Source organism: Stylophora pistillata, chromosome 12, assembly GCF_964205215.1.
Source record: "Stylophora pistillata chromosome 12, jaStyPist1.2, whole genome shotgun sequence".
Lineage (NCBI taxonomy): Eukaryota > Metazoa > Cnidaria > Anthozoa > Scleractinia > Pocilloporidae > Stylophora > Stylophora pistillata.
The window spans coordinates 27,261,204-27,285,464 of NC_142530.1; the positions used below are offsets into that span (position 1 = coordinate 27,261,204).

The window sequence follows — 24,261 nt, forward strand, 5'->3', positions numbered from 1 at the left end:
CGCCAAATTATTGATGGGACCACGTGTTCAAATTGTAACAATAAACCATCCTAATTTGGAATTCTCCACAATAAAAACAAACATGGCGTCTTCTGCATCGGTTGTACCTTTGAAAAGAAGGAAAGTGAATGCCGAAGATGCCTTTTGTGACAAGTTTTTGAAACTTGAAGATGACCTTTGTAAAAATTTATCGCCGCTTGAGTTTTCTTCTCCAATAACGCACGTGTATAACCCGCTTGAATATGCCAGAGAAACACATGAAGACTATGTCAAGAAATACTGCAAAGCTGGGCAAAAAGTGCTCTTTTTGGGAATGAATCCTGGTCCGTTTGGAATGGCTCAGAACGGGGTAAGCTTGTATGATGAGTTACGTTTCTGTTAACCAGCAAGTGCAGCACCTTTCCCGTGAAGTAAATTCCCCGAAGCCGATATTTGATCGACATGCCTGTTCCCAGAGCATAAAGCTCCCAAAAAGTCTAGAATCTTGTAGTGCAATCTTTTCATGATAGGAATCTGTTAAGCAATTCTCCATACCAGCTGCTTTAAATAATGAAGATAAATTTTTTTGTACGTAACTCCCACCAGCTGTTAAGTCTTTATGTTCCTATCACTTGTATGATGGATGTATTGATACCAGAGAGATCTAAAATCTGGAGATTTTTCTCTTATGCCACCACAGCATCAACTCAGCAGCATCCCCTGCATACCCCCCCCCCCGCCCAACTGAAAACTTGAGAAACGACAAGAAGAGTTTGTAAAACCAAAATCGTTTTCATTTAAGTAAATCTGGGGATATGATGTTAGCTTACAGAGGAGCAAAGCCTTTGAAAGCTGGTTCATTGCTTTTATCTGCGAGATTTGGTGAACCATACTGGAGACTCACTATCTTTAAATAATCATGGTTCTTTTGATAATTTTCTACAATAGTCTGTCCTCAAAAACAAAGGAAGAGGTCTTATATTTAAGATCTAAAGAGAATTGTGCAGAGTGTTTAACTGCTAAGACTACTTACATTACTTTGCTTTCAATAACTCCTGTTTGTTTGATAGGTACCTTTTGGAGATACCAAACATGTCATTGACTGGCTTAAAATAAAAGGTAGTGTGAAGAAACCATTTAAAGAGCATCCTAAAAGACTTATACATGGACTTCACTGTACAAGGGCAGAAGTTAGTGGTAGCCGACTTTGGGGTTTCTTTCAAGAACACTGCAAAACACCAGAGACATTTTTTGCGAATTGTTTCATTCACAACTATTGCCCACTAGTGTTTATGAAATCAAGTGGTAAGAATGTGACACCTCCTCAGCTGCTTAGGAAAGAAAGAGAGACTTTATTGGAGCTCTGTGATAAATCTCTGGCAGATGTCGTGAAGTTGATGGATGTAAAAATTGTTGTTGGGGTTGGGAAATTTGCAGAGGAAAGAGCTCGGAAGGCTTTAAAAGACAATAATGTTGAAATTTATTCAATTATGCATCCCAGTCCAGCAAGCCCTGCTGCAAATAGCGGGTGGGACAAAATTGCTTTAACACAACTCAGAGACCTTGATCTTATGTGTTATATCAAAAATGAACATTTAAATCCAGCTTTGTCCTGATAATTAACCCTCTGGGTAGTATTCTTTGTAACAATGTCAATTATTGTAACTTGAAATACGCTACCCACTCACCTGGATCTACCTAAACCCTCTCAATACCAAGATTTCGTTAGTAATTCTTCTTTCTGTCTGCCATACAATTCTTATGATGTTACTTTAGAGAATTTGGCATTGAATCAACTGATTGTTTCACTTCTAAAATGGCAAACAGCTGTTGGCTTTGATCTGACCAACTCTACCGCTCATTTTGTTAAGAAAGTAATTCATTATTACCAACAACAGTCCTTTTCAGGACTGGTCTCGCCCGAAGGAGTATACAACACAACTCAACTGTTCTTCCCTCACTCAAACCAGTAACTGCTCAGTAAATAAATAAACATATGGTGTGGTTTTTCACCTTACTTTATTTTTTTACTATGAAACTCAATAGAACGATAATTTTTGTGACTACAGAAGAACATATTTCCTATTCTACATGTTAAAATATCTTTTAATTGATTCTATTTCCATTGAAACTACCATAACTCAGCCAACAAGATATCCACTAGGGCAAGATTAATATTGTTATTCACTTTGTTACCCAAAGAACACAGAGTTTTAGCATGCAGGTTGAGTGACTAAAGGTAGCACAAAATCAATGTTAAAAAATGAAAAAAGACTCAGCTGGAGACAGTTTCTTAACATGTCTAATGATTTTTTCTTTTAACATTCAACTATAACTGTAGTTGAAGATGAAATATTATCTGGAAACAAAAAGTTCTTACAAATGTAAATTAAAAATTTGTTTCATAATCATTATGTTAACATTTTACCCATCTAAAAACCAAAAAATTACAAAGGTACCATGAAAAAATTACCAGTAATGCTGATTATTTTAGTTCTGGTAAAATGATTGGTTACGTACAAATCAAAGGTGTTGATACCTATATATTAATATAAATTTTTATAATTTCATACATAAGAGAAACTGTACAGTGACATTATAAACAATTGGCAATCTCTTTTATGTTGAAAACAAACCGTAACCCTGCCTTTCTCCCTTCCTAACCCATGAACCAACTTAACACAAGGCTTCAAAGCTGCTTCTAGTAAGGCATGCACGGAATCTGATTAAGTGACATTGAAAGTGCCTGTAACCTGTAAAGTACAATTTTCACAAGATAATAATTAGAATTCCCCTCTTCAGTCATTTCTTTAACAAGTAATTTTATCTTTAAATAAATTTACATTAAAACATTGCATTGTCTCTCCTTTCAAAGTTTCTTTTGATTCATTTACCCTTACCATTTGTATGAGAAATAATATCTGAACTTTTTTGCTGATTAGGCAAATTCATGTGCATCTAAAAGAACTAAAATTGGGCCTGTTGAGGATTGGAGTGGTCTCTGATTAATGCAAGTAGCTAGGCTTCTTACTATTATAATAATAATTATTTTTATACTTATTGCAATATATTATTTGCTAATTATTTATTTTATTAAAGTTATGTGAAGTAAACTTTGTGATTAATTTAAAGTTTGCTGAACTTATATTTGCAAAATCTTTGTAATATCACTACCTTTTACACTACCTTCCATATATTATATTTAAGAGCTCTTAATAACTATATTTACCATCACAACATAGTATTCCTTATATGCAAAAAATGTTGGAAAACTTTTAATTATAACTGCAGACTTATTAGGTGAATGATCCTGATAAAATATTTTTGAATGTTGTTTGTTTAAAAGCATTGCTAGAGCACCTAATTTTCAAGTAGTAAGGCCAATTACTTGAGTGCCAACTTGTAAATTTGGCTTGAGACTGAGAAACTTTAAAATGCTTCTATTAAATATGTTCATCAGGAATCCTCCACACACTTGATTGCCCTAACTTCAGCTGCTATGGGTGCTTCCACCATTAGTTTCACACCAAACCATTTGCTCTGAACCTAAAAGAGAAAAAATTGAAATGTAAAGGTTCTCTTCCATCTCGCCTCAGCTCTCTCAAGAGAGTGTTACAAAGAGAAAAACCTTCACCATGGCCTCCTACCCTAACCCAAGTTAGGGTATGGGAGGAGTGAAGACTAGACCAAAGAGAATGAAAACTAGAGATTGAGCCCATGTAAGCAGTTTCCTTCCTGTTCTAAAGGAATACTCTGAGAATAAATACATCTAAATTAAATGTAATTTTCAAATTGTGCGAGGTTTGAATTATAAGCGGGTGAAAACATCTTGGATGATGCGGAAAAACTTAGGAGTTAGAGAGGAAATAACCTAACAAATGTTTATAAAAAATAAGGGAATAGGAAGAGTTGGATTTAAAAAAAATTTAAAACTGCAAAATTGCATAATTTATGAAAGCTCTAATTTGTGAAAAACCATTTACCTTCTCAAAATGCTCTGATCTGAGTTCTGAGTACTCAATCAATATTTCCCGAAGTTCTACTTCTTTCCGCCAATCAAAGTGAGCAAGCTCAGAAGACAAGTCTTTACAAAGAAACTCGAGGTTTGTTTTAGCATCTGCACAGTTTGAGTTTGCCTGAAAAAGTTGGAAATATTATCAAGATTGAAAAAAGTAAATAATAATCAGAAAGCAATAATTTTACAAACAAATTTTGAAGTTAATATTATCAAGCTTTACACAGATTTTTCATTGCCATTTTAATGACTAAAAAGCACACCAAACAAACTCTTGAATTCATCTTGTAAAAATGATGAAATAAATAGACAATAAAAGAAAATAGTATTCACCCATTGTGATCTATGTTCTCTCATTAACAAATCAACAGTTGATTAGGGTGGTCTATACTCTTATTACACGACTCGGGCAGTCAGAGGGCCAATAACTAAAATCAACAAATCAAAATGCTCTATTGCCAGTCAATATTCTCTCAGTATTGGACCGGGCACTGTCCCAAATGGTCTTGAATGATACCGCACTTGTGTCCCTTTGAACTTCAGTCGTGTAATAAATCACTTATTAACCAAGCTTGCTCGGGACCGTACTGGAAAAATATCAGCGCTCGGTCCGTACTGTCAAGACCTCAAGCCAATATTCTCCCAGTACAGCCCTCGCGCTTGGTTGATAAGATATATGTAGCGGCCGACACAAGCGAAGCAAAATTTCGACGACAACTATGAGTTTCGCAAATGAAGACACACTATGAAGTGAGGATATATTTTACGGACAAGCCTTGAATCGTTTTATTTAACGTAGTCGTGGTATCCAAGTACTTATCGTAAACTGAAATATGAATTTATAAGGAAGAAGCTAAGCTAAATGCGAATAGACAAACCAACATTCCAAACATTCCGATATAAAGGCAAGATGCAAAGCTAGCTAAAAACTCAAACAAACTCACAAAAAAAATTATATATAAGCTCAAGGAAAGGAACATTAGCACTTACATAACAGCCCCGCTTGTAAGAATCGAACCAAAACGAACTTCAATATAAGTTAGGTATTCGGAAGCGAAACGGGAAATCCAAACAGACACTTACTCTAACACAGAAAACTGTAGTCTTACGGCAAACGACAACAACCAAACGATAAACAAAAAAAACTTCAACTACTCTTCTCTAAAAATCGCACACGTCAACATTAAAAAAGGGTCTGCGTGATTTGCTTACGAGATTGCTTCGTAACCTCAAAGCACGCGCACGCGAGTCGCGCGCGCACAAGTTTGTTAACGTCTTCTTAACAGCAGGCAAAACTGTGGCAGCTGTTACAATATATTTATTGACAACAATATTCGCTATCACAGTGGTCAAAATGTTGTGGACTCACAGGGTGAAACCAAGTCAGTCAGCAAAAAATTTTGACCACTGAGGTGATGCACATCATTGTCAGTAAGGGTACAGACCACACTAAACCACTGTTGCTTTATTTGTAACACAATATCAATGTCAAATAAAACAATTCTTTCCGTGCATGACACAATGGGTGACATGTTGACATGGGCAGCGTTGTCTTACTCTTAGCCACAATGGAAAATTAACCAATCAGATTGAGACATTACTGCTAATTTTGGCAACTTGTAACTGTTGTTTTACCTCTGCCCATTTCTGTGTCTGACTGCCATGATCTGGATTCTCCTCATCTGAACCAGGATTCTGAAGTACAGCAAACAAATAAGAACACTGACTGTCTTGTTACAAGAACTTAGTGATTTCACAGGTGAACCAATGACACAAAGTTGGCATTAGGAGAAGTGTGTTAGGCAAGGGTATAATTTTGCATGATGACAGTGGATTACCGGTTCTATTGATACAACATTTTTTAAAGGAAACCTCTACTCATGGAAAAAATTGCCACTGATTCATCCAAAAATATATCTCAAGCTAATACCTGTTGGCATAGATGGGAATAAGGTATTTAGAGCAAGAAAAATTTGAACCAAAAATCACCTATTTTGAAGTGAAATTTTTTGTATATATATATATATATAGCCATTAAAGATGGCATAATATTTCATGATTAACACCATTATCTGCATGTTCCCTTTTGTAAACAAAAGAAATATTGTTTGGCAATAATAGTTTCAACCTATGATGTCATACAATGGTCAAATTCAAATATTTCTTGTTTTTGTTGTCTCCAGTTTTCACTTATACTGGTGGTTGTTTTGACTACTACTATTAATGTTAAACCACAAGACATTTTTGTTGAGTTGATGGCAACTTGATCCAATAGAAGAAGTTTCCTTTAGGGAGAAACCAGCTATTCACCACCAACCTTCATCTGTTCATAATTTCTGACTTCTTCATCCCAATATAAAAACATCTCTACTGCAGTCTGCACTCTTTGAAGAAGAACCTTAACAAAATGATATAAAATAACTCGATAACAATTAGGCCTAACAAAGCTGGCTGGTTCTCAGTCAATACAGAGGTGGAGTTGCAGTCACATCACGAGTCAAAAAAGCTCATAAAATCCATGATATCAATCAACAAATATAACTGATTTTATTAAAAACTAGATCATTGGATAATGCAATTCAAGACTTTTTATTGGCTTAGCCATTATGGTATATCAGTCAATATACCATAATCTACAAATATGGCAAGCGTACGTGTCAGCTTAAAATTAAAAGGGAGCTAAAATTTTAATAAAATTTAATAATTTAATTTAACGTTTTTTAATAAAACAATTATTCCACTCTCACTTGTTGGATATGAGATGATTATTGCCAACTCGGCGCTACGCGCCTCATTGGCTATCTATCATCTCATATCCAATGCGCGCTCGTGGAGTGATTGTTAAATATTTCTTCAAAGTCATCATAATTCCAAACTCAACCTCTCTCCTCACACCTATTTGGCGGCATTAACCCTCCAACTCCCATGAGTAATGGAAATGACAGGATTTGGTATTGGATAAAAGTAATAATCCACTAATTGAAAGTTTCCTTTATTCTCATCACTTGTCTGTTTGATATTGTATTGATATTGTAAGGAGAACTTCTGTCTTGGTCACTCATGGGAGTTGAAGGTTTAAGTGTGTTATTTAGTTGAGAGTTATAATATCATGACTCAAGCTTTCCCAACAGGCAAACAGAGAGAGGGTAAATACTACACAAAACTTAATAGAGAACTCAAAGTGAAAAAAGGTGAACGTACTGAAAAACATGAAAATGCAAGAGGAAATGTACACGCACCTCAGCACTCTTGACATAGTGGTGAACACTCTTCAGGTCATTTACAATAAGTTTTTCTTCTGCAGTTTCCTACAATTATTGATGAATGCATTAGTTCCATCTATAGCTACTCTGTTTTATTATCCAGCTGTGCTTTGTAGAGTACAAATAACACATGAAACAAGTACAAATATCACGCAATATTTGTACTCTAGAAATATCTGTGAAATCCGCCCGTACGTTTTTTTGTGTAGCATCGCTGAGTACTTTTACTCATTGTTTGTATTTTGACAAGCCAGTAGGTGCGTCAAAATATGGCACAACTCATAAAAATACTCAGTGATACTACACACCAAAACATCTAATAAAATATATATACATGTCTTGTTGGGAAACACTTTATTTTCATACTGCCCCTAGGGGCCAGATAATAGATAAGCTAACAGTCAAACATCTAGTTGTCAGTTTGTCAGTCAGTCAGTCAGCCATTCATCCCTTCACTATTTCTTAAGTAACTCTTTAGTCCATACAGGATATATCTAGCAAAATCAGCACTAAGAAAATATAATTCCTTTTTTTTTCCACTCACTCGATTATTCTCCAATTCAATGCATATTTTACTAAGAGCTTCAGTGGCAACCTGGGAAATGAAGTAAATGCAATGGTTATTCTGAAATTAGCTCAGAAATTAAAAGTTTGAAAAAGTCTAAATTTTATCACATTTCAAATCTAATGACAAGAAAGCCAGGATTACACTGGAATTTTATGACAATCAATTGCTTCTCTCAGTGATTGAGTTTATTGACAAATAATCATAAAAGTTAAGAATAAAAACCAGTGATATTAAAGAATGACGTTTCGATGGCTCCATGCCATCATTCTGAAATTCAAATAAATAATTTTTGTGAGTTCATTATATAGAAAAAGTATGTGTGAAGGTCTCAATGTATATGATTAAGAAATAAAAACGATAAATAAAAGGTAAAACTGGGTGAATAAAATACAAGCATGGTGCGCTTGAACTGTCAGATAAAAAGTTTTGCTTTGATGGAGTCAGATTGAGTGTTAAGTGTTGGTTTTCTGTCTTTGATGAACAGCATTTCATAATTAAAACAATCCAGCTTCTGACAGCATTTCTTGAGGATTGAGAATTGGTCACGAAGAACTTTGTTCTTTAGATTGTGTACGTCCCGTAGGTGTTTACCAACGACAGAATGCTTGTGCTCCTTGATGCGCTGAAATAGGTGTCGGCATGTATAGCCAACATAATCTACATCACACAGATCACATTTGTATACATAAACAACAAACAACACATACTTTTTCTATATATTAATGAACTCACAAAATGTACTCATTTGAATTTGAGAACAATGGCATGGAGCCATCGAAACGTCATTCTTTAATATCGCTGGTTTTTATTCTTAATTGCTTATTGAAAACTTTGGTTATTAGAATCATAAAAGTACCTTTAAATATGTATCTGCAGGTTCAAATTCTGCCAAAGATTTAAACCAAAACCCAGGGCCATCTAAAAATGAATATTTACAAAAAATATTTCTGAGAAAAGTTTGACAAGGTGCAGCATTAAACCCTTTAAATCCCATAAGTGACCAAGAAAGAATTTCTCCTTACAATATCAATACAATATCAAGCAAACAAGAGATGAGAAGAAAGAAAAATGTTAATAAGGGGATCATCAGCAGATCCAATCCCAAATTCTCAAGACTAACTTTGCAAGAATTATATGAAAAACAGTTAGGAGAATTACTAAGGAGATCTCGGGGGTGAATGGGTTAACAACATACAAGGACAATGACTAAAAAATGCTCTTCTTAATCATCTATTTATGGGACTGAAAAGAAAAATTTCCTCAATTCCATCTTGTCCTTTCTTTGGATTGGATTGCAAAAGGTAATGGGTTAAACTGCTTGGCAGAAAAATTTACTAACACAAATCACTCAAAACCTACCTACTGTGTTCTTGTTTAGACTATCCTCAAGGTGTGTAATCAAGCCATCAAGATTTGCTGCAAACTTCTCCAAGTATCTCTATTGTGAAAATCAAATTTATACAGCACATTAAGTTCTCAATTTTCCATCTCTAATCAGACCAGAAACTGTGTCTTGGAGACTCTAACAAGGTTTGCTCCAAGTTTAAAAAAAGAAATTTCCATGACTTTTACTACCTTTACAAACAACTTTTTGAAATTTTTCATGACCACTGATCAAAAGGGGGATGGGGTCTAAAATAAAGTAAAAATGAACATTTAATAATTAGAAGGCATTGTTTCTTTGCTGTTCTCTAAAATAGTGTTTCCAGACATTTTCCACAACTTTGCTCAACTAAAACCATATTCTAGCCTAGAAAATGATATTGTGGAATTCCATGACTTTCCTTGCGTTTAAACTTCATTTCAAGAGGATGGTACATGTTCTGTGTGTTAGTATGTCAATGGTTTAGAAAAAAGTTCCCAACACAAACAAACAAATAAAGCATGCATGTTATGTTAGTCATAATAGAAAGTATAATACTGTGTAACTTATTAAATAATGATCTAAAAAAATGTTCTCACATGCATCTAGGAAAAAATAAGAAACATGCCTAAGATTGTACATTCTTGAGTCAAGGATGATTCTCTATAACACAGCACAGCTCTGCTGTGAAGCTAGTTTTATTAACCTGTCTCATTATCAAAAATAAATAAATTATGACCCTGACTGAATTATGGATTGAATTATACAACTGGGCCCTGATAATTAATTACTCAATAAAATTATAACAACCTGGCATTTGATCACTGGAGCGTTTTGGTCGCAGGGTTCCTGTTTCAAAGTCTTCTCAGCTGTATTGGTGACTTTTCTCTTTCTCTTATCCAGTTCCTCTCTTGCCTTTTGTACATCCTGAAGTGATTTATAAAACATCATCATCAAGATGGAAAGAGATTCTAAACTTGTTAAGTAAGGCTCTAACCTGTACCTTGGGATTTGCAGTCAAGTATTCTGACTACGAAGGGACTGCATCTCTGCTAAATACAGTTTTAGAACAAAACATTTGTCTTACCTGACCTTCCCCTGTTAAAAACAGGTTCAGAAGGGGATGTTTTCTCAGAATCTGTAAAGAAAAAAAAATGGACATAACACATTTTTTCTGAGCTAACCATTACAGATAAAATGTACAGTGTATCTGTAAAATCTTCTTACCTTGTGAGCACAAATTCTGGACAGAAATCTTTGAACCTCTCTCATTTTTCCTAAAAATCAATAATTCAGGGAGTTGTTAAGTGAGGATGGCCTCAAAAGACAACAAAATTCTGATTTCTCAATGTGAATCTTAAAACAAAAACTACTGATTTAGTCCACATGAGGAAGACATCACTATTCACAAAACATCCCAGAATGCACTGAAAAAATCAATCACCAAAAACAGCTACCTGTATTCCATATTTTACTGTTTCAACAACAACTGGCTCTTGTTTGACAGTAACAGAAACATTTTAATCTTTAAAATGAAAAACATTTTCATACACAACTTAAAGTTCCAAATTTTTCCAACCCTTCTTTCATATCTTAAATATTGTCTTTCATTTCAATTACTTTCAGGTAAACTTTATGTCTGCTGTAGGAGGTTACAAAAACCATTGATGTACAAGCTTTCAATTAATGGGAACTAAGTGTTGGCTGGTGTGAGGATTAAAACCAAAACTCCCCTAAATTCCAGCAGTTTGTTTCTCAATTTTCTCCTTTCCATCGTTCTTGCAGCTTTGTTGCTCATTTTTGCAGTTCACCCACTCAAAACTCACACAACATACAGTTGAACAGACCAAGTACATGATACATGTACTTGACCATGATTGAAAAATGCAAAGTCGATGTAATATGGCCATTTACCATGTAACGATGAATGTGACACCATAGGAGGTACTATTCTCTCTGGACAAGCTTCCTCCAGTGCCGACTGAAGCCATTCAAAATCACCTTCACTGCGATGAACCTCATAATCTGAGAACTTGTAGTCTTCATGAGTAGTCTGCAAATACATTGTCATCATAACAATAATGTAAAATTAATATAAATTATAACTATGATTACAAAAGCTGACGTTTCGAATGTTAGCCCTTCGTCAGAGCAAACAGTTTCTTTAGAAACTATCAGCCTTTATAACTATGACTAGAATGGAAGACGAATTGTTAAAATCTCTCTCTTGGACCTCCTTTATTTTCACTCGCAAGATCTAAAAATTAATTTATCGCACTATTTGCCATGATAGATTTGATACCTTAGTTTCATGGTATCAATTAATTCATCAATTAATACCCCTCACTATTTTACTCTCACCTCACCATCTTTCTGCTTGAAAATGTTAGTGAACAATTAATTTGTATTTTAAGGAGAAATTTCTGATCAGAAATGACATAATCATCATTTACTCTTTTTGATCACTTCATCCTAAATACTGCTGATCAACATTGTCAACAGTCAAAAGAAATAACCTAAAGTATGCTTCTACCAGAAGTTATATATGATCAGTAATCCTCTACAACTATTAAATAAATTCAGATTCCTTCTGCGTACCTTTGTTACCACTTTAAATGTGGCATTCTTCTCATCAGTCTCTGAACTGGTTACTGTAACTCGAAGCATGTCTGTTCCTGGAGTTGTTGGACTAAAATGGACAATTAAATCATTGATAATAACTCGTAGTTGATCACAAACTTGTGAAAACCACTCACAGAATATGATGTTACAATGAAGCTCTTGGACTGATGATTGTGTCAATAAGCCATTTTTCACATAAAACCTTGACAGCTTCTATCAGTTTACTTCTGACAACACTTTCTAATGATGACATACCATCAGTAGATGCACTACATTCCTTTTCTAGCTAAATAATCATGACAAATTTTTAAAGACCCTCCACACTTACGTTGTAGGTTGTTTGCCTGTATCCTTTGAGGAGCAAACCTTGGAATGTGAAGCCAGGTCACCCACCCTACAAGACCAGATAAAAAAATATCAACTATTTAGCAAATGACATTTTCAGTAATAAAAGTGAGGAAAAAAAAAACAAATATAGAACAATCCCCACAACTAAAAGAAAAATCACTTCAGCCTACAAAATTTAGTCGTGAAGTAGCAATGGAATTATAGTCTCCTCTTGCTAATTTGCATTCTAGCAAGCTAGTGGGTAAATAAGATATATTTCAGAGGTACAGAACAAAGATGAACATCCTCAATTTTTATTGTTCAGGCCACTATCAGAAAGTGCTCTTAGAACATGTCAGAGTACCTCATTTTTTCATGGCAGAGTGCACAAGAAAGCATTAAATCATCCGATGAACTTTCAGATTTAGTCTGCAATAAGAGAAAAACAGCAAATTGTTTTCAGTCACTAGACTGAAAGGGTAAAGCGCTGAATATAAATAACAGGTCTATTGTACCAGTCAGCACACACACACAAAAAAAAAAAAACTAGACACTTGAGCTTAATCATTGGAGGTACACTGTTACAGTATTTAATGCATTCAAACTACTTTTATTAAATTTCATAGTTTGGTTTTATCAACTGCCACAAATCCTCTGATAAGCCTACTGAGGGCCTTATTTATTGCAGGTACTTTCGGGGGGGGGGGGGGGCTTATTAGAGGGGGGTTATTAAGTTAGAACTCAATAAAGAACTCAATTTTATGATCTAACTCTCTCAATGGACCTTGTTTAGCCATGTTATATTTTTAGCATCACTCTGTAATTTCCATATACCGTTTTCTACTGATGCCAACAAGATAACATCAGTCAATCAATCAATCAATCAATCAATCACCATAATCGATTTTAAATGACAAACTAAAATAACAGTACTTGAATAAATTTATCATACTTATTGACATGGAGTGTTACTTTGAATTTTTGATTTCAGAGAGGGAGGGGTGACTGGGGGGCTTACTAGAGGGAGGGGCTTAATAAGTTTCTTCCTCTAAAGAGGAGTGGCCTTATTAGAGGGTGAGGGAGCTTATAATAATAATATAGTATTTCTGACTGCTTGCAGCCTAAGGCTGAATTACGGGTGCAGTTTAAGGTTGAGAACAGATGTCAGCATATCAGGTGCCTCTGGCAGCCGCTTCAGTCCATCGATCTCACCTTCCCACCCATCCCACCCAGGGGAGGACATCCATCACACAGTAATCTTGTGTGTCGGAAATTAACATCTCCTACCCCAACCCTGCAGGAGACGGGACCTCCATTTATTCGTCCCTATCCGAGAAGACTAGAATATCTAACCATTTCTTGATGTCATAGAGAGGCAGCAAATTCTTCTCAATTATTTTAAGACCGCGAGTGTTGGTCCGGCCAGGGCTCGAACCCTCGACCTCCCGCACAACAGTCCAATGCTCTATCCATTGAGCTAGCCGGGAGGCGGTTATTAGAGGATTTACGATGAGTAATTATGTGAATTGGCTGTCATAAAGAGTTTTTAAAGCTGATGTTTTCAGCGTTGGCCCTTCATCAGAGAAAAGCCTTACCATATTTAGTGGGTATACATAAGCTATCAAAACAAAATAGATACCTTTTTAATTAATCCATTTGCCTGCGATTTTGTCTCCTTTTGAATAATCTTCTCCAGAAGTTTTATCTGCAACATCAGCATCACGAAATAAACAATTATCAGTATCAATAATGAATAAAGGCTGATAGTTTCGAAAGAAACTGTTTGGGGCTGCGTCAGTGGGAGTAACAAAATAATTTGGATATATCAACAAAGTTGAAATAGTAAATTAGCCACCGTAGTGATTACAAAAGCTGATGTTTCAAGCGTTAGCCCTTCGTCGGAGCGAATAGAGGAATTGTGGGTTGTGTGTGCTTTTAAAGGCAGAAAATGGAGCTACGTTATTGGTGGGAGCATGGCAACGAGAAAAACATGAATAAATTAGTGGAATGAAAAGCATTTGTTGATCCCTGTGGGATTTAGACTACCGGTTTGAAAGATGAACTTTTGTTCAAGATTTTTACGGCTTTCCGTGCAACCTAAGTGCAAGGAAAGACTGCAAATTGCCATGTGTTGCTTAGAATGATTAGGTAAATTAAAATGTCTAGCAACTGGTTTCGATGTGTCCTTGTCATTCCTTTCCATGTCTTGAAGGTGTTCTCGGAATCGGTCACCTAGTCTTCTGCCTGTTTCGCCGATGTATATCTTTTTGCAATAAGTGCAAGTTATGCAATAGATTACATTGGCGGAGGTGCACGTGAAGTGATCGGGGATCTTAATGGATCGTTTAGGTCCCGATATTTTATCAGTGTTGTGAATGAAAGGACACGTTTTGCATCGTGCACGAGCACATTTAAAAGTGCCTGGTTGGTCATTAGTCTGAAAAGAACTTCTGACCAAAAAATTGCCTATGTTTTTGTCGTGTTTGAATGAAATGAGCGGAGGCTGCGAAAAGATAAGTGCTTGTCTCTGGATCGTTTTGAAGTAAATAGTATCAATAGTTTCATTTCGGTGCAACTCAACAGCTCAACAACCAGAAAGAAAGTATCAAAGATCAAAACAAGATTAAGAGGGACTGTCAGTGGTAATACAACTCAAGGTTTAAAGTGGCAATGAGTGAACAGTAAAGTATTACTGAACCAGTTCTTAAGTGTAACCCTGACAAGGACTGTTAGTAGTGACATTAAATCTGATTATTAATTCTCCCCTCAATCTGCTACACATTTCCTTGAAGATAGTTTGGAGAATTTGGTGTTAGATCAAGATGACAACTTGTACCTGATAAGTTTGAGTATTCTCATTATCTGTTTGCTGTTTGCTAGATTATGTATAAATATTATAGGGAGAAGTTACATTTTAATCACCTCTAGGAGTTAAAGGGTTAAGTTGACATGGAATGAATTTCTGGAGTAATGAGAAGGACTACTGTTTGGATTGAAAAAAATTAATTTATGTCATTCACTACCACAACAGACATTCCTCTTCAAAACCACACTCACAAGGACAATCACTCTAAACAAATGATTGTTTAAACCATACCGCTGATTTATTGCCAGACTTGTTTATCTGACTTTTGATGTCTTCTAGTTGCTTTTGGTATTGGCGGCTTCTCTGCTGCTCCTGAAACAGAAAGAAAGTGCAAAAGTTTAGGAGCTGCAATCAGTACTTACACTGGCTGACAGAGGGTGACTTGACTCCTTCACTCCTCTGATCAACAAACTAATTCTCCCAATGAGTACCTTACATTTCTATGGCAAGTCTTGAAGATTTGGTGTCATATCCTCGGTACAAATTAAGGGAGGTGTGTGTTGTCAGTTATGACTGCTGTCTTTCTCAATTTTTTTATTATCTACTGCCTCCTTTGATATAAATAGGTTACAAATTCTTCAACAGTCCTTTCTAAACAAGTGTTGTAGAACCAAAACTGGGTGAAAATGATCTCATCAGCCCATCAGAAGTAACTAACAAAAATATCACTAGGAACCCAAAAGAACGTAAATTAAAAAAAAAAAAAACAAGCAAACTGCCTGAATTGCAGGAAAATGGAGGTGACAAAGTCTCCACGGGATCCATTTTCAATTTGCATCTGATTTGTTGACTGATCACAGACCAAAACCCACACTCTCCTGCTTTGCCTCTGACACTCAAATGAAAATGACTCCAAGTACCTCAATCAAGGATTGCTGTGCAATTTCAAGTTCCTCCTTGGTTGAAACCATTGTTTCTCCAACTGCATAATACCTGAGGAGAAAAAAACTAAATTATCAAAAGAGAAATCAGAAATAACTTCCAGTTTTCTTGCTAAAAAAAAGGATCACAGAGAATCAAAAAGCAAGATAAAAAAAATAATTAAATTGCACAAAATCATTTCTGTTGGTTAATTTCCATCTATGTAAGCTGTTCACTTCCTTGGTGACTTACAAGTTTCTATTGGGCATGGTAAACAACAGGATTATCAAAAAATCAACAAAAAGGTAAAAAATTGAATCATTCTTCAATACACATACTGTCCTTATGATTATCTGAAAATCAATGAGAGTCAAGTCTAGCTAATAAAAAAGTTACCAAACATGGAATGGAAGAAATTAATTTAAAAATGAATGAGCATAGTTAGTAAGTCAAGAGAGTCACTGCAATCAAAGTTACAACTTGAGGAACTTGTTTACAAAAAGAGGGTAATAGGTAATTACTGATGTGTTTGCTACATGTTGCTGCAAAGTTACAGCTGCTGTGTACTAACTATTTTCAATCATACCTTCAGGCTGAACAAGAAATGTTAACAATACATAATTTATTGATATATATATATAGTAAGGCAGTCCTGAAGTAAATCCAAAGGTTCTGATTGGTTCTCACTTGGTGGGGATTTTGCCATATGAACCGTTTCCACCAAAATAGTCATAAACATGTCTTATTGTTTGCAAAAGCCACAAATTAAAAAACCTCTTAATGATAACAAACATAAAAGAAATGAACCAGAATCAGAATAAACAATTTTAAAGATGCCAAAATCAAATAATAAGGCGGTGGTATAGATAAATCTACTAATTAACACAAACTTCATTTATGCTAAAGAAGTTATTGACCCTCTTTCTGTAAACAGTCACCCTTTCAATGCTGTTAATGAGAACATGTTTAAAAGAATATATTTAAATTCATTCTTAGTGGTTACTTATTAATCACTCATAACATTTTGAAAAATTTGCATAGCACACATGAATTATACACCATCAGTAAAGGTAAGCTTTTTGTTATTAGCTATTGGTCGCACTATTACAAAAAAAAAGTTAACATAACTCAGGACCACTAGCCAAGGTTAAATAAAAGACATATTGTTAACCACAAAAGGCCTAAAACGTATGCGTAACTGTTCTGTAGCTCCCATTTTAAGTGGTTTTCATATATTTCTTACTGTTGTAACAGCTGATGAACAAGCTGTAAATTGTGCTTGTACTCTTGAGCAGACCTTCAAAATCAAGAGCAATGTTAGGGCATCTACTTGCATATATCGGAAGAGGGTACCCTAAAACCACTTTTTATAGGTTTCATTTTTCATCCAGTCTTAAAATCTGAAGGCAAATAATCTATTGACTTCATTCTCAATTGGAAAAAGGTTTGAAAACCAGGGATTGATTTTGAAGTTTAATTTTCCATGTTATAACATATCATTCATTTGGCTATTGGCTCTTGATTGAAATTACATAGGTACACATGCCATACAGAGTCTGAAGGCTAGATAATGGGTGACCATAGACCTGCATATGACAATGGCTGGTGTCACTGACTATTGTTTGGATAACCTGGACGACGAGTTCCGCACAGATTGTCAAAACATCAGTCACTACTACTGACAACAGTCCTTCTCAGAACCACACATACCCTCCCTTGAATTATCAGAGTACACAATCAACTAATTCCAATTCCTTACATTTAGTTAGACTTAGTACAAGTGCATTTTTTATTTTCTCTTATTGACATAAGACTGGACAGGATTGGTGGATCAGAAATCTACTAATTTATCCTTGTACAGAAAACTTCTTCTGATATTCTACAAATTATAAATAATTATGCTGCCTTTAGTTACTCATTAAACATTTAAAAACATTGTCTAGTATCGTCAACACTCAGATCTAATAGCCACTTAAATTTAATTTAATTTTAATTTAATTTAATAACTTCTAGTGCACTATTTTCATTCAATGATCAACAGTGCTTAACAACTTAGAATACTACAGTAAATTCAAATTTATAAATTAAAGTGCACCTACACCCAAAAAATTTTTTTCGCTTAACGAAGTAAGCTTATTTTTTTGAGTATTTCTGCGCAAAATTTTTTTTATTTGCTCAAATCTTCAATTTTCTATGCCCAGTCAAAATACGGAAAATCGGCCGCCATCTTGCCCCATGACCGAGTTTAAAGAAGAATGGCTCTAGCGGGTACTGTGACGTTAAATCGAGAACACGAAAGTCTGCATCTCTCACATTTTCACTTGTTTGGGAAGATTGTTGTCGATATTGTCAGAAATATGCCGACTAGGTGTATTGTATGAAGAATGTATAAAGCGTGATACCCTCTTGCAAATTTCGCACGTTGCTACATCCTTCTACAACACACTTAGTCGGCATATTTTCGGACAATTATCGACTACAACCTTCCCAAACAAGCGAAAATGTGTGAAATGCAGACTTTCGTGTTCTCGATTTGACGTCACATTACCCACTAGAGCCATTCCTCTTTAAACTCGGTCGTGGGGGAAGATGGTGGCCGATTTTCCGTATTTTGACTGGGTATAGAAAATTGAAGATTTGAGCAAATAAAAAAATTTTTGCACAGAAATACTCAAAAAAATAAGCTTACTTCGTTAAGCGAAAAAAATTTTTTGGGTGTAGGTGCACTTTAAACTAATTATATGTACATTAATATTAACAATGTATGCTGAAAATAAGAATAAAAGTCAAAATGAAATCAAGATTTCTCTCAAGTTATTACTTGTTCATTTGTTAGTCAATAAATACAAAAACTATCATTATCCATTTAGCAAACTAAGACAAAGCCATTTTTAGATGTGATTTCATTCGTGATTAAACTCATTATCTGAAGATGTAATAATCTCACGTTACCAATCACCTTGGAAAATTAATATCATAATGTTAATTAATTTTGTAAGTAAACAGTTGATGAACTAGTAATAAAATTCAGTGCTTATCTAAGATGACTCCAGTTTCATTCACCCCCACCCCCTTGTTTTGGCTTTATACAAAACACAGTCCTTTTATTTTGAAAACTTCTAATTAATATCCCATTGCTTGTCCAGCTTTACTTTTCTTCTACAAAGCTCTCTCGGCATCTCGATATACAGTTTTTGAAGCATTCGTACCAATTTTCAAGATAAGTAGTTTTCAGTAAAATACATATCACATATTCTGGGAAAAAACTTTCAAATAGCTTAAAAATTCTCTTACAAACTCTCACGGAGCATAAGGAGAGTTCATTCTGAGACTAACCTTTCATGAAGGGTGGCATTTTCTTTGTAAGCTTCATCAAGTTTTCTTTTCAGTTGTTCAACCTCCTCTGCCAGACCATCTCTCTCACTTGTGAGCTGGATAATTACAAATATGGTGATAAGCAATTCAAACTGTATCATTATGAACAGAAATAGAAACAGGATTTTTTAAAACAAAATATTGAGAAATAGGGTAAAATTTGATATGTGATTTAGATTTTAATGCTGTTTTTTGAGGAGAAAAGTTCAATCTTGGAGATCAGGAAACCATTGCAGGAAAAGGAGAGACAAAGGAACTAAAAGAATATTTGCACAAAAAATTATAGTTCTAGGCACAAAGTTAAAAACTCATATCATCCACTCATTAACAATATAGTGATCAGGAGTTAAAAAGTTTGGCAAAAATTACAAAATAGGCAGCTACTGGAAGTTTGATCTGTACACTAGCAAGCTCTTAACGAAACACTTGTTGATTTAAAGTTTTAAAACTAAAAGTGTTTCTAAAAATGATTTCTAACAGCAGTGATATCCTTTGAATTGGGTCAAGGAAGAGTGAAAAATATCAAACTCTTGGAACCTCTCATCTAACTCAAATCAAACATTTTCTTCTTCAAGACACCCGCTCGGATTGCCATACCTTACACAAATAACTGTAGGTTTATCGTAAAACATTAGTCTAAATTTCTCACATGCATATGTATAGTGCAGGGGGGGGGGGGGGGGGGAGATGCTCAGTAATGTTTACATCTAATATATCAAAAGTTTACATGTCTTCATATAAATAAAGGAATCAAGTAAAATATCAAAGTCAGGTTCACAATGGTTTATTACTAATTCATTACCTGTGAATTTAGGATCACCTTTTTCAATTAATTCATGGCAAACATTTCGTGGAGACATCAAACTTCAACTAGATTGGGAAGTTCTAGTCTAGTGTTATCTTATCTGTATTGAAATTATATTATCTCTCGGCAAGATCTATCATGAGGAATAAAAATCGTTTCTAAGTTATTCATGAACGAACAGATACGAAATCCTTACACGAGATCGAATGTTTTGCACATCCGTTTTAGAAACCGACCCATTTGGGGAATCCGTATTGAAATAATTGAAATTATTTTGACGGTCAACTTAGCTTCTGCCCTTTATGCATTAGTTAAGCAATAATTATCGCAAAAGAAACATGCGAAAAATGCGCCTCCAAAAGTCGATCGCATGAACTTCAGAACGCAAAAACGTGAGTACCTTAAAAATGTTGACATGACTTGCTTCGTCATGATCACCGTTGGGAACCGGGCATTCTTCTTCTTTGTGTGAAGACATTCCTTCGTTCTCTTTAATGTCCATCTCAATAATATAGGCCACCGGCACAATACCACGCTCGACAGTCAAGTATTCCTTCGTCTTAAGCAGCGGATTGTGTCTCCAAACCGTTCTCTCGACATTGACCCAGTAGTTATCGCGGCGACTCAGAAATGTGAAGATTTCACCTATTTGAAAAGACAGAGGATTTGCGCCATCACTGTAGCATGTATCTGCCGCTGTAAAATCTCTCAAGGCCTGCAACAGGCGAGGTTGTCGATTATTTTTCTTCCGAGAGGGAAATTTTGAGCTCATTCTCTCTCGCAATATTTAGAGTAAACTTTCACCTCCCGTCATATATTTCAGATTAATGAAAGAACGGTAGCAACACAATCCCTTCACGAATCGAACCAAACAGAACAGTGTACTTCGAAAAAACCACGGAGTCTCATATTTTCAAGCTACTCCTATATTGGCCAAAATTGTAAACAGAAAAAAGTCAAGGGATTAAAAATACTCACCTCTCAGGCAACTCGGCTTCACTCATTTCCCTTGAGGAAACTACCCACAATGCCGTTGCATAACCGGAAATTCCTTCACAAGCAATAACCGGAAGTGGCCATAGCGGTTGCTGTCCTGACCTCTTTGGTCGACCTCTTTCATAGTGCTTTCTCTGTCGCAGCTATCAGCTGATTTTGGAAAGGAATTCGCTCGGTTATAATCAAGAGTTTTTGAAGATGTGCAGTGTCTGATTGGACGAGAATCATATCTCCCCTCGTTTTCAAGCGTGCAAAGTGAGAGACCACCTTTCCTGAAGATAAGTAATTCCCTAATGATTTTGGTCAAAAAATAAGAAATACTCTGAAGTAAAATGAACAAGAACGCAGTTAATTTGATAATCATCTGTATGGCCATACAATCCCTTCCACAACGCCAAAGGGAATGGTCAGGGTTGGAAAAAATTTTTATTGATTTTTTTTAGCAAAGCTCTAGCGGAAGGAAATACTGGCTAAGAAACAATCATCAAAGTTCATTGGCGTTCCAGTTTGTTGCCTCTAATGAAAGAGGAAAGAGAAAAAACCTACAAGAAAAGCCTGGGCCGAGTCAAGAATGTTTACCATGACGTCACGTTTGTGTGTTAAAATAATCAAAAGGCAGAAGTTTATATCACAACAATATGGCGACCGAAAATGTCAAGGGGGATTCCACAGAAAATTCACCGGGATCTGAGAATCCTGACAATCAAGAGTATTACGAACGCGTTAGAAAACTTTTGAGGCCTGTGGAAAACAGATGGCAATACATTCAGAGCGTTCTTTTGTGGCAAAAACCAACGCATTCGTTGAGCTATTTTATTGCGATGACAATTCTTGTCGGGTGAGTTGAAAGGTGAGGAAAGAATTATTTGTCGTTGCGATGCGCTGATCGAGTGTCATGTCGCTCCACAGGATCATGGCAAGTGGGAAATTCCGTTTGGTACTGCTGCTTATAATAATAATGGCGTCATCACTTCTGATGGAAGATATCAGATGCAAGGTGTGGCAGTGTGTACAAGGTACGTCATAAAACTGCGTTACAGTAGCCCAAACGATTTGAATCTATCTGAGAACGATTTGGATGGTCTTCATTTCCATAAAACTTGGATCCAATTAATAATAATTTTTACGGTTTTCTCAATGATACAGGTGGATTTAATGCACTTACTGATGAAGACAGGTTGGTACTATTTATGGAACATGGAAGCTTCAAATTTTCGAATTGTTTTTTTTGCTACCTAAATCCCTAAATTTAAATTTGTGTTGTATTGTTTTGATATTCCGGCAAAGGACTGTTTATAACATGCGAACGGCTTATCCAAATTAGATGTGTTATTTATATATGTTCCACTTTTAATGACATAAACAAATGCCCTAGCTATGAATTCGAACTAACGAACTTCGAATAACTTTGCCTCTTAGTCGACAAATCACACTATCTTTTCCTCGTCTCTGTGGAAGACTTGCTGCGATTTGGAGTTGCCTCGCTACTTGGCGTGAAAAATTGAACAAATTGAAAGCTGAAAGCAGATACAGGGTACGTCGTCGATTTTCCCAATTATAGATATTTATATTTTTTTCTCCCTTATTTAACGCGAGTATTAATTGCTTTTTCATTTTCAATTTACATAGTTGTTACCTATGACAATCTTGTTTTTCAGTACTATGCAGTTCTATTTGCACTTATATTGGTGGTGGTGTTTGCTTACCAGTACGTACCCCTGCTGCCAATATTTTATGTGCAAGGTGTAGTATTCTGATTGATTTTGCTATAACTAACAAGGTTTTTCACATGAGAAAGGCTGTCATTATAATCATAGTGATTTTGAAACATGTGAAATAAAGGTGATAGATGCATATACAAAGCCATACAAAAACTAATTTAATAATTCATTTACTAACTTAGTAATTGATGATTGTAATAGATTGTAATCATGACATTGATTGACAGCACTTGACTAGCCAATAGGGATTCAAAATAACATCAAGTTACTGATATAGAAGTTCTCCAGGAAATAGTGACTTGTGTTTTGTGGGAACTTTTTTCTTCCATTTTAAAATGAGATTGAAAAAACTTAAAATGTATTTCTCCCTTTTTTGTATTTTTGTTTTTTTTTAGCTTGTGCATTGTACCTTTGGCCTGCTATAAAATACAATGGAATACACATAAGAATCGAGAGGGCAGTTGAGCCATTTTACCGACCATTTGTTGTCCAATGGCAAAATACAAGGACCAAGAGAACAAGGGATACTACAACAACAGGTCTGACAAATGAAGACTGCAACTTCACATTCTTAATGCACAAACATGTTTATCATTTTGGGGTATTGTGGTAGAGGAGAAACCAGACAACCCGCTGACATCTCCATAAAAACTGAAGACTGGAATAAACTAACTCAAAAATAAATAAACCACCAAGAATAATTAATGGAAACCAATTGAAAGTGATTTAATGTCATCTGAGTTGTTTAAAAAACTCCAAACTACCAAAAAACAGACACACTTGAAACTGCAATAGATGCTAAGGCAAAAAAAAAAAAAAAATGTATATAACTAACTGCAGACAGTACTTTTTTGGCCTTCTGTATATATATTTTGAGTGGATTAAAATCCAAAAACTAAGATCAATTATGTTCAAAACCAAAAGAATCAATATCATCCTCCATTATCACCATCATATTGAGCTTTTTTTTTTTTGAGTTTTTATAGATTTGTACAGTGTACAGGTGAGAGAACAATAGGACACGTAGTCCTCTACTAGGTTCACCCACCTAAACTAACCCCAACCCACCCATCCCACCCCAGGGGAGGACATCCATCACACAGTAATCTCGTGTGTGGTAGATTAATGTCTCCTACCCCTAACCCTGCAGGAGACAGGACCTCCATTTATTCGTCCCTATGCGAGAAGGCTAGAATATCTAACCATTTCTTGATGTTGTCGAAAGGTAGCATATTCTTCTCAATTATTTTAAGACCTTGAGTGTTGGTCCGGCCGGGACTCGAACCCTCAACCTCCCGCACAACAGTCCAGCGCTCTATCCATTGAGCTAACCGGGAGGCAGTTAATATTATTATATTTTCAAGTTTTTTTTAACCCTTTCACTTTCAAGATCTCACCTCACTGTCTGTAATTTACAATTCTTAAGATGTTTGTTCAGGGAATTTGGTATTGGATCAACTAATTATCCCTAAATTGATATTTTTCTTTATACTCATCTTG

General features: G+C 35.4%; 3 protein-coding genes across 5 annotated transcripts in view; 2 read left to right on the forward strand and 1 right to left on the reverse strand.

The window, feature by feature from the left end:
- Positions 1 to 13: 13 nt before the first annotated feature.
- Positions 14 to 2,276, forward strand: LOC111340784 (single-strand selective monofunctional uracil DNA glycosylase). Its single transcript, XM_022947686.2, has 2 exons — positions 14 to 349; positions 1,050 to 2,276. The coding sequence occupies exons 1-2, from the start codon at positions 14 to 16 to the stop codon at positions 1,593 to 1,595; spliced, it is 882 nt and encodes a 293-aa protein (XP_022803421.2). The 3' UTR covers positions 1,596 to 2,276.
- LOC111340754 (uncharacterized) lies at positions 1,980 to 21,172 on the reverse strand. Of its 3 annotated transcripts, XM_088740996.1 has the most exons (22): positions 21,023 to 21,172; positions 20,445 to 20,689; positions 19,201 to 19,295; positions 17,108 to 17,161; positions 15,864 to 15,936; positions 15,235 to 15,315; positions 13,777 to 13,842; positions 12,502 to 12,566; positions 12,139 to 12,204; positions 11,787 to 11,877; positions 11,103 to 11,241; positions 10,416 to 10,465; positions 10,276 to 10,326; positions 9,999 to 10,115; positions 9,185 to 9,263; positions 8,682 to 8,743; positions 7,802 to 7,852; positions 7,234 to 7,302; positions 6,312 to 6,392; positions 5,630 to 5,689; positions 3,963 to 4,115; positions 1,980 to 3,525 (listed from the first exon to the last, which is right to left on the reverse strand). In XM_088740996.1, exons 2-22 carry the CDS (start codon positions 20,544 to 20,546, stop codon positions 3,436 to 3,438), a joined length of 1,695 nt encoding a protein of 564 aa, XP_088597122.1. In that variant the 5' UTR covers positions 20,547 to 20,689; positions 21,023 to 21,172; the 3' UTR covers positions 1,980 to 3,435. The 3 variants fall into 3 exon arrangements, with proteins under 3 accessions (XP_088597122.1, XP_088597123.1, XP_088597121.1); XM_088740997.1 differs by lacking the exon at positions 17,108 to 17,161; XM_088740995.1 differs by lacking the exon at positions 21,023 to 21,172 and having other exon boundaries at positions 20,445 to 20,974.
- Positions 21,173 to 21,629: 457 nt separating this feature from the next.
- The window catches only part of LOC111341781 (uncharacterized), a 5,011-nt gene continuing 2,379 nt past the window's right edge, over positions 21,630 to 24,261 (forward strand). The window contains exons 1-6 of the mRNA XM_022948795.2: positions 21,630 to 21,878; positions 21,950 to 22,056; positions 22,187 to 22,217; positions 22,460 to 22,574; positions 22,699 to 22,783; positions 23,157 to 23,300. Coding sequence (XP_022804530.2) covers positions 21,679 to 21,878; positions 21,950 to 22,056; positions 22,187 to 22,217; positions 22,460 to 22,574; positions 22,699 to 22,783; positions 23,157 to 23,300 — 682 coding nt within the window. The 5' untranslated portion in view covers positions 21,630 to 21,678. The remainder of the gene's footprint in view (positions 21,879 to 21,949; positions 22,057 to 22,186; positions 22,218 to 22,459; positions 22,575 to 22,698; positions 22,784 to 23,156; positions 23,301 to 24,261) is intronic.